This window comes from Rhopalosiphum maidis, chromosome 3, assembly GCF_003676215.2.
Source record: "Rhopalosiphum maidis isolate BTI-1 chromosome 3, ASM367621v3, whole genome shotgun sequence".
Taxonomy (NCBI): domain Eukaryota; kingdom Metazoa; phylum Arthropoda; class Insecta; order Hemiptera; family Aphididae; genus Rhopalosiphum; species Rhopalosiphum maidis.
The window spans coordinates 25,769,089-25,783,940 of NC_040879.1; the positions used below are offsets into that span (position 1 = coordinate 25,769,089).

At 28.4% G+C, this 14,852-nt stretch overlaps 1 protein-coding gene across 2 annotated transcripts; it reads right to left on the reverse strand.

Annotated features, from left to right (window-relative positions):
• Positions 1-397: 397 nt before the first annotated feature.
• LOC113555784 (dedicator of cytokinesis protein 7) lies at positions 398-14,606 on the reverse strand. Of its 2 annotated transcripts, none has more exons than XM_026960318.1 (34): positions 14,162-14,606; positions 13,802-14,092; positions 13,480-13,717; positions 13,181-13,411; positions 11,097-11,233; positions 10,723-11,017; positions 10,505-10,664; positions 10,158-10,414; positions 9,664-9,856; positions 9,461-9,595; positions 9,048-9,367; positions 8,479-8,670; positions 8,229-8,332; positions 7,160-7,331; positions 6,924-7,099; positions 6,743-6,858; positions 6,424-6,595; positions 6,189-6,360; positions 5,780-5,956; positions 5,398-5,663; positions 5,053-5,330; positions 4,683-4,984; positions 4,359-4,596; positions 4,022-4,257; positions 3,494-3,943; positions 3,046-3,249; positions 2,717-2,899; positions 2,324-2,593; positions 2,164-2,261; positions 1,908-2,088; positions 1,652-1,832; positions 1,312-1,584; positions 1,062-1,236; positions 398-962 (listed from the first exon to the last, which is right to left on the reverse strand). In XM_026960318.1, the coding sequence occupies exons 1-34, from the start codon at positions 14,209-14,211 to the stop codon at positions 608-610; spliced, it is 7,278 nt and encodes a 2,425-aa protein (XP_026816119.1). In that variant the 5' UTR covers positions 14,212-14,606; the 3' UTR covers positions 398-607. The 2 variants fall into 2 exon arrangements, with proteins under 2 accessions (XP_026816119.1, XP_026816118.1); XM_026960317.1 differs by having other exon boundaries at positions 5,780-5,959; positions 14,162-14,211.
• Between the last annotated feature and the right edge of the window lie 246 nt (positions 14,607-14,852).

The following is a 14,852-nucleotide window of genomic DNA, read 5'->3' on the forward strand; positions in this document are numbered from 1 at the left end:
TTTTTTTTTTTAAATCAATATCAACATGACAATATTTGAGTTTGATTGTTTACTAAAAGTGCATATTTATCGAATCAAAATTCTGTGCAGTAATGGTCATATTTTTCATCGCACACATTTTCCCTTTATAAATTTTAAAACTTTAACCCGCCCAAATGGCGGATGAAATTTCGGTGACCAAGAGTATATACTGTTCAGAGGTTTCACTGTAAATGTTAAGATAATTTATCCATATATGAAGTTAATTGTATTGTACCGATCATGGGAAACATTTTATTTCCATAGATACCTAAAACATTCATATCATGACTAAATAAATAAACATAGCAGAACAAATATTTTAAGATAGATATCATATAGTTTATATTAAAAAATAAATAGTTATAAATCACACAAATATTCTAATTAAAGTTATAAAAAGTCACACTATAAATAAGTAAAAAAATCCTTTGGTTTTCATTATGTCTATGTTTAAAAAAATGTAAGTGCTACTATGATAGTCTTATATTAGTAAAACTAAATTAATAAATAAGTACTCGATTATCTTTGTTTACACAAACGTTATGTTTAAAAATATCCACATATTTTATAGATAATTTTATAACATCTACATTGTAAACGTTGAATCACCGTTAATATTGTTAGGGGTAATTATCTCATTCCCCCCATTACTAATGTTTGTTATCGTTGTATCATCCTCTTCATCTTGGTTATCATTATTATCATCATATGTCTGAGTATTGTTACTACATCCACCATTATGATGGAGGCCATAAGGTCCACGTATGTTTGTTGAATTATTGTAGCCTGAATCACCACTACCAAAATGAGATGAAGTAGCAGCTATCAGAAGTGGAGCTAACTGATCAGTAAATCTGCGGTAATTACGTTCAAGTTCACGTTGATAATCTCGTTGATCGGGACCAATAAGAGTTTTGTTTTTCGCCAAAGCATCAGCACACCTGAATAAATAATGTACGTATATCATCATAATAAAATATAATGCACATCAATGCCACAACAAAATCCTTAATCAATACAAAATTAAATAAAAAAATTACTTTTTGGAAAAATCTTTAAAACATAGTCGTAATTTGTTTTGTAATCTAGGTGGTGGTGGTTGTACAGAACATTCATCTGAGACTTCTGGACTCCTATCATTAGTATTTTTGTCATATCGTGGTGGAGCTAAAAACACTGTAGCCATTTCCATAGGCCCTCGATTAACAGTAGTACCTGTTTATAATTAATAACATTTAACGTAAGATTAAAAATCTTGAGACATATCTAAATTTTCATTTAACTAATTACCTATACACCCTTGGAGGACCATTTGTAACATTTTTGGATCAGCCGGATGCTGACGGACACTACGTGCTAATTCGTCAGTTTTCTTTTTTAAGTCTTCTAACGCCACCTCTATAGGTCCCATAACAATAGTTTGGCGACTTTGTACACGAATTCGGGTTTTCAAATAGGGAAAATGATGCGCAACGGTCAAAATAGTCTTACGTTTGTACTGTTGATTTAGTTGTCCATGTGCTCGACCGTCGGGAGTAAAAGGTGTGAAAAACACAAAACGTTCTAAAAAAACAATGTTTAATATTTTAAAATACATACATTAGTTGCTTAATGCATCAATAATATTTACTTAAGTTAAAATTTCTTTGGAAATGTGTGGCACGCATACGCCGTTCATACGCATCAAAGTATGGTTCTACGTATGTGATTTGTATGTACGCTTTCTTTGGATCCAGTACACTCACATCTACTGTGTTAGAATCTTTGATAATAGTCACACAATCTTCACCAAATCGTTCAGAATAAAAGTTCTATAATTTAAAAAAAACATCAATAAAATTTTTATTCTATACTCATAATTGTTTTGCTTATAAATCGTAGTTTACTTGTAAACGTCCAAATATTTCTGAAAGTTTTGTAAGTGTAGGTTCTTTATAGACAAATTCCTCACCATCCAACCCATCAGATCCAAAAAATTTGGCACCGTAAAATCCAACACGGAAATACGTCCCAAATACCCGACGACCCTGTAACTTTTCTAATTTACCATATGCATCGTGTAATTTCCTATTTAAAATTCATAATACCATTAATAAATGTATTTTGTCGTATTATACTTCAATGAAGAGTAAATATACTTACAAATATGTATCCGATAGCTTTTTGTAATCGTTAGTCTTTTCTATTAAAGGTATTGCGACTTTGTTGTACACTTGACTCATTACTTCAAACATACCAGCCTACAATTATAATTTGGTTGTAAATTATATTTTTGTATAGTAAAATAAAATATTGTTTTAACCTTTTGGAATAATTCTGCTGCTCTGTCCAACAACGACACAAGTCCAATTTCAGTGAATTCATCGCCCAAACAAACTTGATCGGCCGCTTGACTAACAACCATAACGTCGTCTGAAACCGCACATTCTTCCAACACATTAGGCGATACACACTCTAGACATGTGGCCCCTCTACATCCAATTAAATCAAGATTTTCTGTCGTAGTCAGATACTCAATGACTAATGCAGCTCCATGAATTAAGCACATAGCTGCTTCAGTAAAATTGTTTCTCTACAAAAAGATTATTTTTGATTATCGATTAGAAACACAAACTATGTGTTTACTAATTTATAATAATTATTTATCATTATTACTTTTAAAAATATAAATACATTTTTTTAATTAAAATCAAACCTGATTATGTTTACGAGCCATGTTTTCAAGCCATGCAAGCCGAAGATCTGGTGATGATGTCTGCTGATATCCCTTAGCTACACGGTACATCAAATCCATTAACATGTCTGGATCTTGACTATATGCTTTCATTTGAACCGTATCAGAAAGTATTGTATGCAAGTTTAATACCAGATCTTTTACCTAATTAACATAGATATTTAATTAGAACCAAAAGTGTCATAATAAGATACAAGTTTAAGTTGTGTATATATTTATAATTTAAAATCAAATAAATCGGTGTTTAAAAAAACGTTTAAACAAAATTGTATTATTATTATTAGATTCACCTGGTCAGGGAATGTAGTGTTTTGCAATTCAACAGAATCCCGTTCAGCATATAAAAGTATTGTCTTCAACACCCGTCTTAAATATTCTTCATTGAAACATAACCCTTCTTTTCTACTTTCACATGCAGCTGTTGATGATGCTCCAGCTCCTCCTATTAATGTGCTTAATGCCACAGTTATTTGCATTTTCACACGTGCAAAATTCTAAAAAAAATATATATTATGTAACATACTATGTAAAAATAATTAAGTAGTAATTATAATAAAATTTGTATTTTTGAATCTCATATCTTAAAGAAAGTTGTTATTCAAATAACTATTTTATGTAATAATACCAAAAGTTGACAATAAAATACCAAAAACTATTTAATAAAAATTGTGATTTCAAAATCACCTAGAAGAATTTAAATATTTATTTAACATTAGAATTAGTGATTAATATAGATACATTTTCGATATCGAAGTTTTGACGCATCAATGAATATAACGAAGCAGCTGCTTGTGCTCGGACTCCTATTGAACTCGATTTTATTGCACAATGGCGTAATAGCATCAATATAAGATTAGCACAACGATTAGATGATGGACTGCTGGTGGAAAAGTGGTAGGATTCGACTTCTTTATCATCATCGTTGACATCTAGATCTCTTTCGTCTTGACCATCTCCAAATAAAATTTCGGGAAACTTTGCAACCATTGATCTCTGTGTACCAAACATGCATTGTAATGCGGCCGTTGTTGATGTTGAGCTAGTAGAACTATTATTAGTATTTTGTTGATTATTAGTTGTAGCATTAGCAGTAATTGTAGACATAGCTCGAAGCAACAATTTGAAAACACGATATATCGACCAATGGACTGGATTTGAATTTTTTAAGCCAGCTGGCAAAGAAGCCACCTAAAAACCAATGTTACTGATAAATATAAATTTATAGATTTTCATACATATAATTTTTTTTTAATTAAAGAAATAAACCTGAATGATTTGTTCAATGGTATCAAGTATTATAAAACCAATTTCGTTCACTAAATCTAATTCAACATCAGGTTGATCTTGATTAGTACCAAATATCTTATCGAGTTGTAGTTGACAATCGACATTACAGGAACAAGATTGCAATGATGAAGGTCTATTATATGTTAATACGTGGTCTTTTCTCCATCTCACTTTACTAGTAGTGCCGGTAGCACCATTACCAGCATCAAGTCCAGCTAAAAAATCAATGATTATTTCAATAAACATAAATTTAAAAATCCCTTAATTTACGTTGAGATACCTGAAAATTTAAAAATAAAGAACTAAGATTTATTACCTTTTCGGCGCATCAACTCAGATCTAGCTGATCCTTGACCTAATATAACATCTTCGAGCCTGGATTTTACATCATCAGTAGTCGACATTTGGGATGTAGATGATAATGATGTGGTTGAAGCTGTTGTTGACATATTACTATCATTACTATTATATGTCTCACTGGGAGCCGATTGGGAAGAATTAATAGTTGATGTAAATGAAGGTTGAGAATTACAATTCACGCATTTATGATTACCCTAAAATTAAATAAAAATATATAACAAATTTAATATACTATTATAGGGTTAAATATGTGTGAAATTCAAGTAAAATTAACTAAAACCTTTTTGTAATTGTAAGAGTTATTGTAAAAACGGTTAATACACAATGTTAAAATTGACAATGTATTTTGAGCTCTTTGATGAGATGATTCAGCTAACCACACTTGCATTATATCATTGTCTAGATTTTTCAATACCCATAATATACAAGCTAGAACTTTAGTGGATGTAACTACGTTCAGTTTGGGTTTACGACAGTTATTTTTATTTGTTTGTCTGTACCAAGATGCTGTGGTATTTTTTACACCCATTAATGATGACGCCGAAATGGCATTCACATTTTCATCAGTATTTTTTTCTGGAGCTGCAATTTATTAAAAGTATGATTATTATTCATGAGAATAATCCCTGAATATAATTTTTAATTATTACTTTTATAACCATCAACATAATATGAATCAAAATCACTTTCATTTTCGCTGCTTTGAAGTTTATTTTTAACCACATCATTACTATTTTCAAAATCTAATTGTAATAAATTGAGAAATGATGAATCTGTGGTTACAGCTGTTAATAATGGCAGATACATGAGAGCAACCCTTGATGATGCTTTGCGTCTAGACGACCACCTATCTTGTTGATAACGAGTATCATGAGATGACATGAGACCCAATAATAAATCAACCACTTTTTCTTTTACTTTTAAATCACTTTAAAAAATAACAATTATTAACCAATAAATTCATACAGTCATCAAGTAACAATATATTAATTTACCTTTTAGAACATTGTAAAACTGTGACAAACTCTGATAACACTAGGCCAACTAAATAATGATGACGTCGAAATCCTAATGATAATTCAGAATATTCTTTTACTGTGGATTCTGTGGCGGTTGTTATGGTGTTGCTGGCCATTGACAAGGATTGGCTTGAAATTGTAGACGCCACAGAGAAGGTAGGTGAAAGATTATGAAAATTATTACTAATCAAATTTAATGGCACATAATGTTCATGGCTACAAACAATTTTTAAAAAGTCCAACTGTGAAAAAATATTATTAAAAACTTTAATAAAACAATTCAAATAAATATTAAATGCACAAAAATTATAATTGAACAAACAATCCAATATATATATTGATATTTAAATACAATTACTTTTAGACTAGACAAGGTGGAGTAGTTTTCATGATATGGCAATTGGGCAAGAAGACTTTGCTGTTTTGAAAATAATGTTTTCACATATGTATTTATCAGACCAAATACAAATCCTCTGTCAGCTAAAGATAGCAAATCATGCAAAAACCATGCTAAATTGCAATTGATTATGTTCACCTGCTAGAAATAAAATAATTTTTTTTAAACAATATTACTGATGTCTGATTGTATTTATATTAAACTTTAACATTAAGAACTTTGAAAGTAACTTTTTTACTAGAATTAACTATTTAGCTTATTATAAATGTATAAACTATAATATTATATTTAGATAAAACCTACTTAGACAATCTTCACTATACACATAATTATAGTATACACTATATACTTATAAATTGTATGGTTATACCTTTGAGTCTTTTTCATAATTGGATACAATATCTAGAGCAAAACTTGTGCATAATGTGGAGATATCATCAAAAAATTGATCACTAAAACGATTTTTACGATCGCCATCTAATCCTCCAGGCACCATTGCTAATGAAACAGCCATGCTTTTAATTATAACATCAAAAAAAAATCTAAAAAACAAGTATTGTTTATTTAAATTTGAAAAAAACCTAAAACAATTTTGAATAATTAACCTAGAATTGTTAGCCGCAGCATCCCGACGAACAGCACTAGTTGCTACTACCCATTGTAATGCTAATTCTTCGTGCACACTTTTGATAGAAGTCAATCTCTTTTGATCAGAATAGAATAACTGATGTTGTTGCTCTTCAAATTGTGATGGTGGAATACCCCCTTGACAGCGACCTTAAAAATAATTCAAATCCCAATTCAAAAAATTACTACGTCCAACTAAATTTTATTAAACACTAAACAGCTTGTTTAAGCAAAAATTGTTTGTTTTAATTAAATGTTTTATTACAAAAAAAAATTATAATGATTGATTTTACAAACCAGTTTTCATGCTACACGCTCTGTCCAACCCACTATTTTTAAATGCAGCAAAGGTATTACCATCCAAAAGTGGCGAAGAGCAAGGTTTTTTTGATGTGTCTGGATCACTGTTACTTCTGTAGGAAATAATTATTTAGTAACATTTTTAATATTTAATTTAATTTCCATTTAACAATAATACCTTAAACGAAAATATTTATCAAGCCTTTCTGAATATTCTTGCCCATCAGAAAAAGCATCATTTTCACTTTCACTTGTATTATTTTTAGCGTTTGCTACTGCTGCTGCAGCAACATTACAACAGCAACATTGATAACGTACATAAGTAGATAATATTTGCTGACCTTGTGAATGGCTCTGCGTTAAAAAAATGTGTTAAATTACATACAAAAAAAATGTAATTTACTTTTATTTTACCATTGTCATTGAGACCAAATCAGCTAGAGTACGAAATATTATTTGTCCCAAATTCATAGGTTGTTGATGCTGAGTAACAGGCATCTCTACTAATAGGGAAAGCAATTTATCGAGCACTACTGGTACAAATTCTATAAGTGGATCGATTTGACAACGAACCAAATTTGAAATTCTATAAAAATAAATTAATAAGGTTTTTTAATAATTGAAAATATACATAAATATTCCATCTTAATATATACAGTAAGTCATCATAATCTATAAAATATATAAAAATGTTCAAACCTGTACGAGGATTCTTATTCAACTAAATAATAAACTAAACAAACTAAACCTAACTCATTAAAAGTAAGAATAAATAGTATTATGTAGTAGTATGTGTAGAAAATAATAAACCAATTAACCTAGTATAAAAATACATTTAACAAAAACAATAAAAAAAACTAGTATTAAATGTAGAACATATGAGAGAGTGAGTCTAACAGACTGATTAATGTGACAAATGCTTATATTGACAGTAGAATATTTGCGAAACAAAATAAAAGTTGAACTCCCTTTAACCTTTGGCCCTGTCAAAAGGACGAGGAGATTGGGGAGCTGCTTGTGACGAGTCCTGTCAGTAAAAGTTGAATATTCAAAAAGTTGACAAAGTTGTTGACAAACTATGAGAGGTTAGGAAAAAGTGTAAATAGCATTGATTAAATCTGGAATAGGGCAATAGCTAAAAGATACTAAGGTCGAAAAAGACGATTGCAGATATTTTCTCAGATGTTTTTGATAGGCAAGAAATCGTGCAAAGGTGTTCTTCCATTGGGAAAAAAAATTGTCATACATCATGAATAAATTTAGGAATAGAATAATTCTAATTCTGAAAAAATCAAAAAAATACATTTTTAAAATACCAAATAAATTGGATTCAAATTTACAGAATTTATATGAAATATTTAGAAGATTTTTATTTACAAGTTAATAATATAAATAGATAAACCAACTAAAATATTGTTATAATAATAATAATAATAATGATAAAATTATTATTTAAAACAGTTATTTAAAGATTTTATTTTACCTGTGTTTTAGTTCAGCTTCAATATTTGATTCAGCAACTCGTCTTGGTAATGGGTTACGTTCCAATACAGAGCAGTAATTAAAAAAATTATTTAAATGAATATCCTAAAAAATATATTGCATATTAACTTATGTACTATTTGCATAAATAATATTGATAAAATACACAATACATTATACAGTATACATTTATAAAAATAAATTATATTTAACATATTTTAATAATAATTATATATTTTATTATATTATACCCTAGGATGAATAGATGACACTGGCTCCAAAAATACTGTGAATAAGCCTTTATGATTTTCTACCCATTCAATTCCAGGTAATGCCACATCAGGTGTAATATAAGAATAATTTGCAGGTGGTGGTGGTTCTAATGCAACAGGTAAACATATTTCTCCAGAACTTAAGCATCTGTCTTTTAATAGAGGTAACCACTAAAATTTTTTTTTTAAAAAAACAGTGTTAAACATTTTTACTTATACAAGGTATTATAGCATGTTTGTACAATCTAATATTTTTTTTTAGTATTAGTCTATAAAAAGCTACAATTATTATAATTTTGAATAAATAATTTTTTTTTTGTTTTCCTGTAACTTTAAAAATTAAATATTACAATTTATAAATATATTCTTATTTATGTAAATATCTTAAAATTGGAATCAAATAGATATCTAAGTTCAAAATGATAAGCAAAAAACAAGTAAAAAAGTATAAGGATAAACCCAATGAAACATTCATTAAATTAATATGACATACTATTATATAAATATACAATAATATTTTTTTTAAATATTAAAAATAAAATATTTACTGTATATCCAATTGGTGTTTCTGGTGCAACTTGTGGTCGATGCTGATGACTATCTTGACCACCAACAAGGGTTCCACGGCGACGACAGCTTACATGATAAAATGTAAATAATAAATGATGGCGATCATCTAAGTCAGCTGGTAATTTTATCTTAATTTCATCATAAAAAGATGGACAACGTTGATGGTAGCTAACAGTTGTATATGCTTCACATACAAAACGAGGACTTGATGATTTTCCAAATATAGCAAATGCTGCATCCTGTGGTTGCCTTTCACCACACATTAATTGAACTTTAACAGCAATATTTCTAGCAGAACCTTTTAATTATTTCATTCAATTTTACATTAATTTTGCATTAAACCTTCGTTAACGCTATAATAATAAAAATCCATATTTAAAATATTTAATACCTGTTCTTCCTGCAAAGTTTAATTCTTTGGGATAAACATAAAGTAGATTACGATACACATAGTGAGGATTTGAAACACGACAGCTAGCCAGTGGAAACTCCAATACTTCTCTAATTGGTCGAATTTTATCCTCAGCTGTAAGATTTAACATTAATTATTTTAATACATTTTAATCATCAATACAAAAAATAATATGATCTTACAGGCTATATCATATGATAATAATGGTATTAAGTCTGCAGTTAAGCACTGTTTAACTTCATCAATTGGACAAGGAGATATGTCTAATTTCAAAGAACCATTTACATTTTTTAATTTTTTTGACGGACAACTTGATGGTTTTTTTAATTCTTGTAATAATTTATACAAATCATCATCTTTAAGTTTATCAGTTTCCTACAAAATTTGACATAAAATATTTATAAAAAAAAAGTACATATTTACAATCCATAAATAATTTGAATTATGTAAGAATATTTCAGATTATAAAAGTGTTTAATAAATTAATGTTAAGCAAAATTACCAGTAGAATTCTGATTGTTAAAATAAATAAGTATAATACTATTGCAATAATATCAAACTAATATTATACATATTTATATTTAATATAAATATCTACAAGATAAGCAAAGATATGCAATGTACGGATCAGAGTATAAAAGTTTATTAAACAAGTAGAGTATAAAAAATGATATACTTGTTTGAAAAATCCATTAACAGTGAGTGTAACTGGACGGAATACTTCAGTAGTAAATTCATCAGAAGACCAACTGTATCGATTATCAGCAGTATTCGAAGTATTTAGGGTTCCACTGCTGTTAGTCGCTGTTGAATAACTAGTTCTGCGGTCTAGTGACCCTCTACGAACAGCAGTATTAGAATCTATACTATTTCCACCAGTTGCAGTCCATTTTTTACGAAATCGATCAAATTCACTAAGTCCAAACCTACCATCTATACATAATTATATCGTAAATATTAATATATTAAATTGTTTAAATAATTAAAATAAAAAATTAGTATCTATTAATAAATTTTTTTAACCTAAACTATTTGATCCACTTCCTGAACTATTACGATCAAGGCTATCTGAACCACCAGAACAGCAAATTACATCTGCCAAATGAACAGCAGTCCAAGCATAAGGCATACGGTACTTAACATGATGGTGCTGAGTTGATTTACTACTTGATTTCACATCAATCTAAATTATTTAAATGTATTAATATATTAATCTTGGTATTTTATTATAAATTATATACCTTATCATTATTAGAAAATGCTGTTGAATCTGAAGCAGATATAACAGAGTCAGAATCTCCTCGTAACGGTTTCTCCAGTCTAATGACTAAAAATAAATCATCTCCAGATATGGATCCAGTGCCATCTATATCAAGTACACAAGTACGACTCCGTGTAGTTGTATCAATTTCAATACCAGCAGTAGTAGATGAGTTAAAGTCAAAATAAAAATTTTCTGACATTTTTTTACGACGTCGAACATCATATAATGACATATGAGCATATATAGGTTCAGTTTCTATTTCTAAAGAGCACCTTTTAATTTTTAAACAATAGAAAAATATTAATATATATTTAAAATAGTTATTTATGAATATTGATTAGTATAAATTACTCAAGTTGTAGACATTTGACTAGAATTCGACGATTAGAAACAATTTCACGTGGTACAGGTGGCTTAATCGGATATTCAATATAACTATTGCTTTTTTGCCTTGTCTTAACAGGTAAATATGAGCCAAATAAACGGTTCTAGAATAAAACAATAATCGTTATTTATATGATTTATTATCTTCTACAGAAAAAAAATTTTAAATATTTATAAATTAAATATATATAGGGTAAAGATAAGTGAATTTTTACAAAAATAATATCTAACACAATTTTGTAATTAATATGTTATATACTTTACAATAATAACAAGTATCATCAAAAAATTAAATTAAACATAAAGTCGATCAATGACAGATTATAAAACCAATAATATTAGTAAATTACCTATAATATATTTGGGATAAATTTATCACAATATAATTATGGAAGATATTTTTTTATGTAAAACAATTTTATTGTTATAAAAGTTAATTATATGCATATTAAAATTAATAACTTGAAATATTTTACTATAATCCATCATATTATCTAATAATATATATCCATCATATTATTTAATAATATATATTATACATTTATTTTAAATGCCAAATATTTTTGTATTTGTGTTATATTAAAGAAATAGTGTATTAATGTAATCTAGAGGCCTATAGTACTATAAATATGAGTTTGGAAACATATAAATTATTCTAATAAGAAAATAAAATTAATTTACATTTTAGATAAGCTTAACATTTTTTATTTAATTTATATGTCTTAGTTAAATAAATGCAAAATAATAAAATATTTTTATAATATTATCATAATATGTTACTAATGTTACGATTAATCTCGATACTTGAACATGACACTTTAACCCAATGTTGGACACTACTATGTTATGAATGTTACTGTCCTTATTGTATTTAGTTAAGATAAAACAATTATATTTAAATACAAAAATATAAGCATAGAAAAAAATCGTAACAAAACAAAAGTGTATCATTCTCGGATCACTTCTAAAAATATGCTTTCATAATAAATAAAATACAATCCAAATTGGCTAGTATATTATTTAATAAACTATTTGTAATAATTAAAAATAAATGACAACATATAAATCTCAAAAATATCTACAGTTGCAAATTAAAAATTTGAAAAATTGAACAAATTTATGAAATAACTTAATAACTATAGTCTAATCAAAATAAGAAACACAGTCGGCGACGACCAATTTACGTCAAACAGCGGTCAGACAACACCCATTTCTCCTAACCTATCTGTATGCCTGCTATGTTGTTAAATGTTAAGCTACGCCCATGCGCAGTAGTTGGCCGCTGACTGTGTTTTTTATTTTGAATAGACTATATAAGAAATATAGATACCATGATCTATGATATCTTAGTCCGTGGGCACCTTATGTAGCTTATCTGTAATATATAATTAATTCCCCCCCTCTTGAAAATTTTTATCATTGCCCCCCCTTACAGGTTGGGGCCCTAGGCCCGTATGTTTGACACACGCAACACACCCGATTAATGCGGCACTAGTAATAATGTAATGCTTATCTGTGCAGACAGTGTATACATGGTTGTATAGTTGTACTTAATGATATAACAACAATTATTTACAATTTTCTAAAATAAATTATTTACAGAGTTCATATAATAATGATAAAATGTTATTGCATTAATAAAATGTTAACATCGACTCCACCGCAGAGAATGAGGGATTAATGTATTATTAATCAAGAACAATTTAATTTCTTGTAAATATTTATGTCTTCAACTAATAACAAAATCATAGATGAGAAACATTTAACATTTATATAATTAAAGGGAAAACTAATATAGGTATTAAAAATGAATGAATATATTATTGAATCAACATAGAAGTTTTCATAAGCAAACTATTTCATTATTTGATTAGAAACTAGCAAGAGAATCAACTCACCAACTCTGTAGGTTTTAATACTAATTTTAGTATAAACTAATGATTAATTAGATATAATACTTAAAAATTACTCTATGTATCTACTCAAATTAATCTAAAAATTTGCAAGTCAAATATACTTGATTTTTATATTTGTGATAAAACTATAAATACTTGTCTATTTTCTTGTCGTGCCACTGCATTTAACCTATCAAGTGTATCAATGGGTAATCGTTGCAATACAGTTCCAATTAATGGATCATTAGCTGTGTTAATCAGATCTGTAGCCGAAGATGAACCACCACTGATATTATTTGATACCAACGTATTTTCATTACTTGAACTATTGCTTGTAGAACTTGAATTTTTATTGCTGAGTTTTATTAGATCTTTAGGTTGTTGGGACTGAAAATAAATTAAAATTTCTAATTATTTATCTATAATTATAATAAACAATTATTATTTTATTTTACATAAGTATGATGATCATTTTTATAAATTTGACGTTGTTGAGTACGTTGAGATGCAGAATTTGTTGAAGTCCTACTATAAGTACTACTTCGAGATGAAGGAATCCAAGAATCTTCATAAGCTAATAAACTTGATCTGTCATCTTCAACAGTATTTGTTTGTCTATACACATAATCAACAACGAGCCAATCTCGACTGTAAGCTCTAACAAAGTCACGTACATGAGGCGCTAGTTTGGAGCTGTATTTGAATACATAAAAAATATAAATTTGAAAAAATTAATGTAATTGTTTGAAAAATTTAATGTGATTTCAATACACATACATATCTTCTTCGGGACCTGCAGGTATCAGTGAACGCACTTTACGTGCCAAAACATAAACATCTACATCGTCTGATCCATCAGGAAATTCCATTAGAGGATCATCATTCTCAATACTGTTACTGCCACCACAAGTGTGATGTTGGTGAATATAGTTTTCATAATCCACAGGCTCCACAATTGTAGGTATGATAGCATCTACTCTGGTAGAAGTATTTTGATCATTGTTTGTTGGATTTGTATGAGCATTATAAGGCGCCGAATCTTCTGACAATTTAGGTGATGAGTTGACACTAAAAGTTAAAATAAAATGTATACTTAATGGCTTTCAGATAAAAACTCAACATTAGTACACTACATACTTGCTGCTGGTAAGCTTTTGAGCAAATGCCCGTTGCATCTGAGACACCATGAGTAAATGTATGAATTACTGATAATATTTTAAACTCTGAGCGAGCGCCATAGTAGGTATTCTTTTTAGGCAAATATTGAAAACCACAAAACGCCAATATTTGAATAAAATACTGTTCTACGTAAAACACCTATCGTTTCTTGTAAACATTACTGTCTAAAAACGTACGACATTTCAAGTCGACCAGGAATATAATATGATCAAAACACAAGGAAAATTAAGAATTGAAATCACATAATGTGTGAAAAACAATGCGAAACAAATTAATTATTAAAACGAGCACAGTCCACTGTTCACGGACGTTTAAATAATTGCATAATAATTATAAATTGTTGTCATAAATATCATGACAAGCGTACAAAAATGATTAAGTGTTACGAGTATCGTCAAAACAATAATTTAGTTGATAAAGTATTACGAGCATCATCATAACAATTATTGATATATTTATTGTTATTATAATTTATAATATTTTGTGCTGTGGAGGTGAAATGTATACATTTATAATCAAAACAAGATTAACATAACCTTCAAATAATATATCGATTAACTCGGTGTAGTAATTGGCGTTTCGTTCGACTGTCGTCGCAATAATGACGATTCGTACATCGTAGTACGTTTATTTACCACTACATGGCACA

Coding starts and splice junctions, on each gene's coding strand:
- LOC113555784 (XM_026960317.1), bottom strand. CDS start 14,211: ATGGTGTCTCAGATGCAACGGGCATTTGCTCAAAAGCTTACCAGCAGC. Junction 8,671..9,047: donor AAACACCAATTGGATATACA/GTAAATATTTTA, acceptor AAAAAATTTTAG/TGGTTACCTCTATTAAAAGA. Junction 5,331..5,397: donor GTTTTACAATGTTCTAAAAG/GTAAATTAATAT, acceptor TATTTTTTAAAG/TGATTTAAAAGTAAAAGAAA.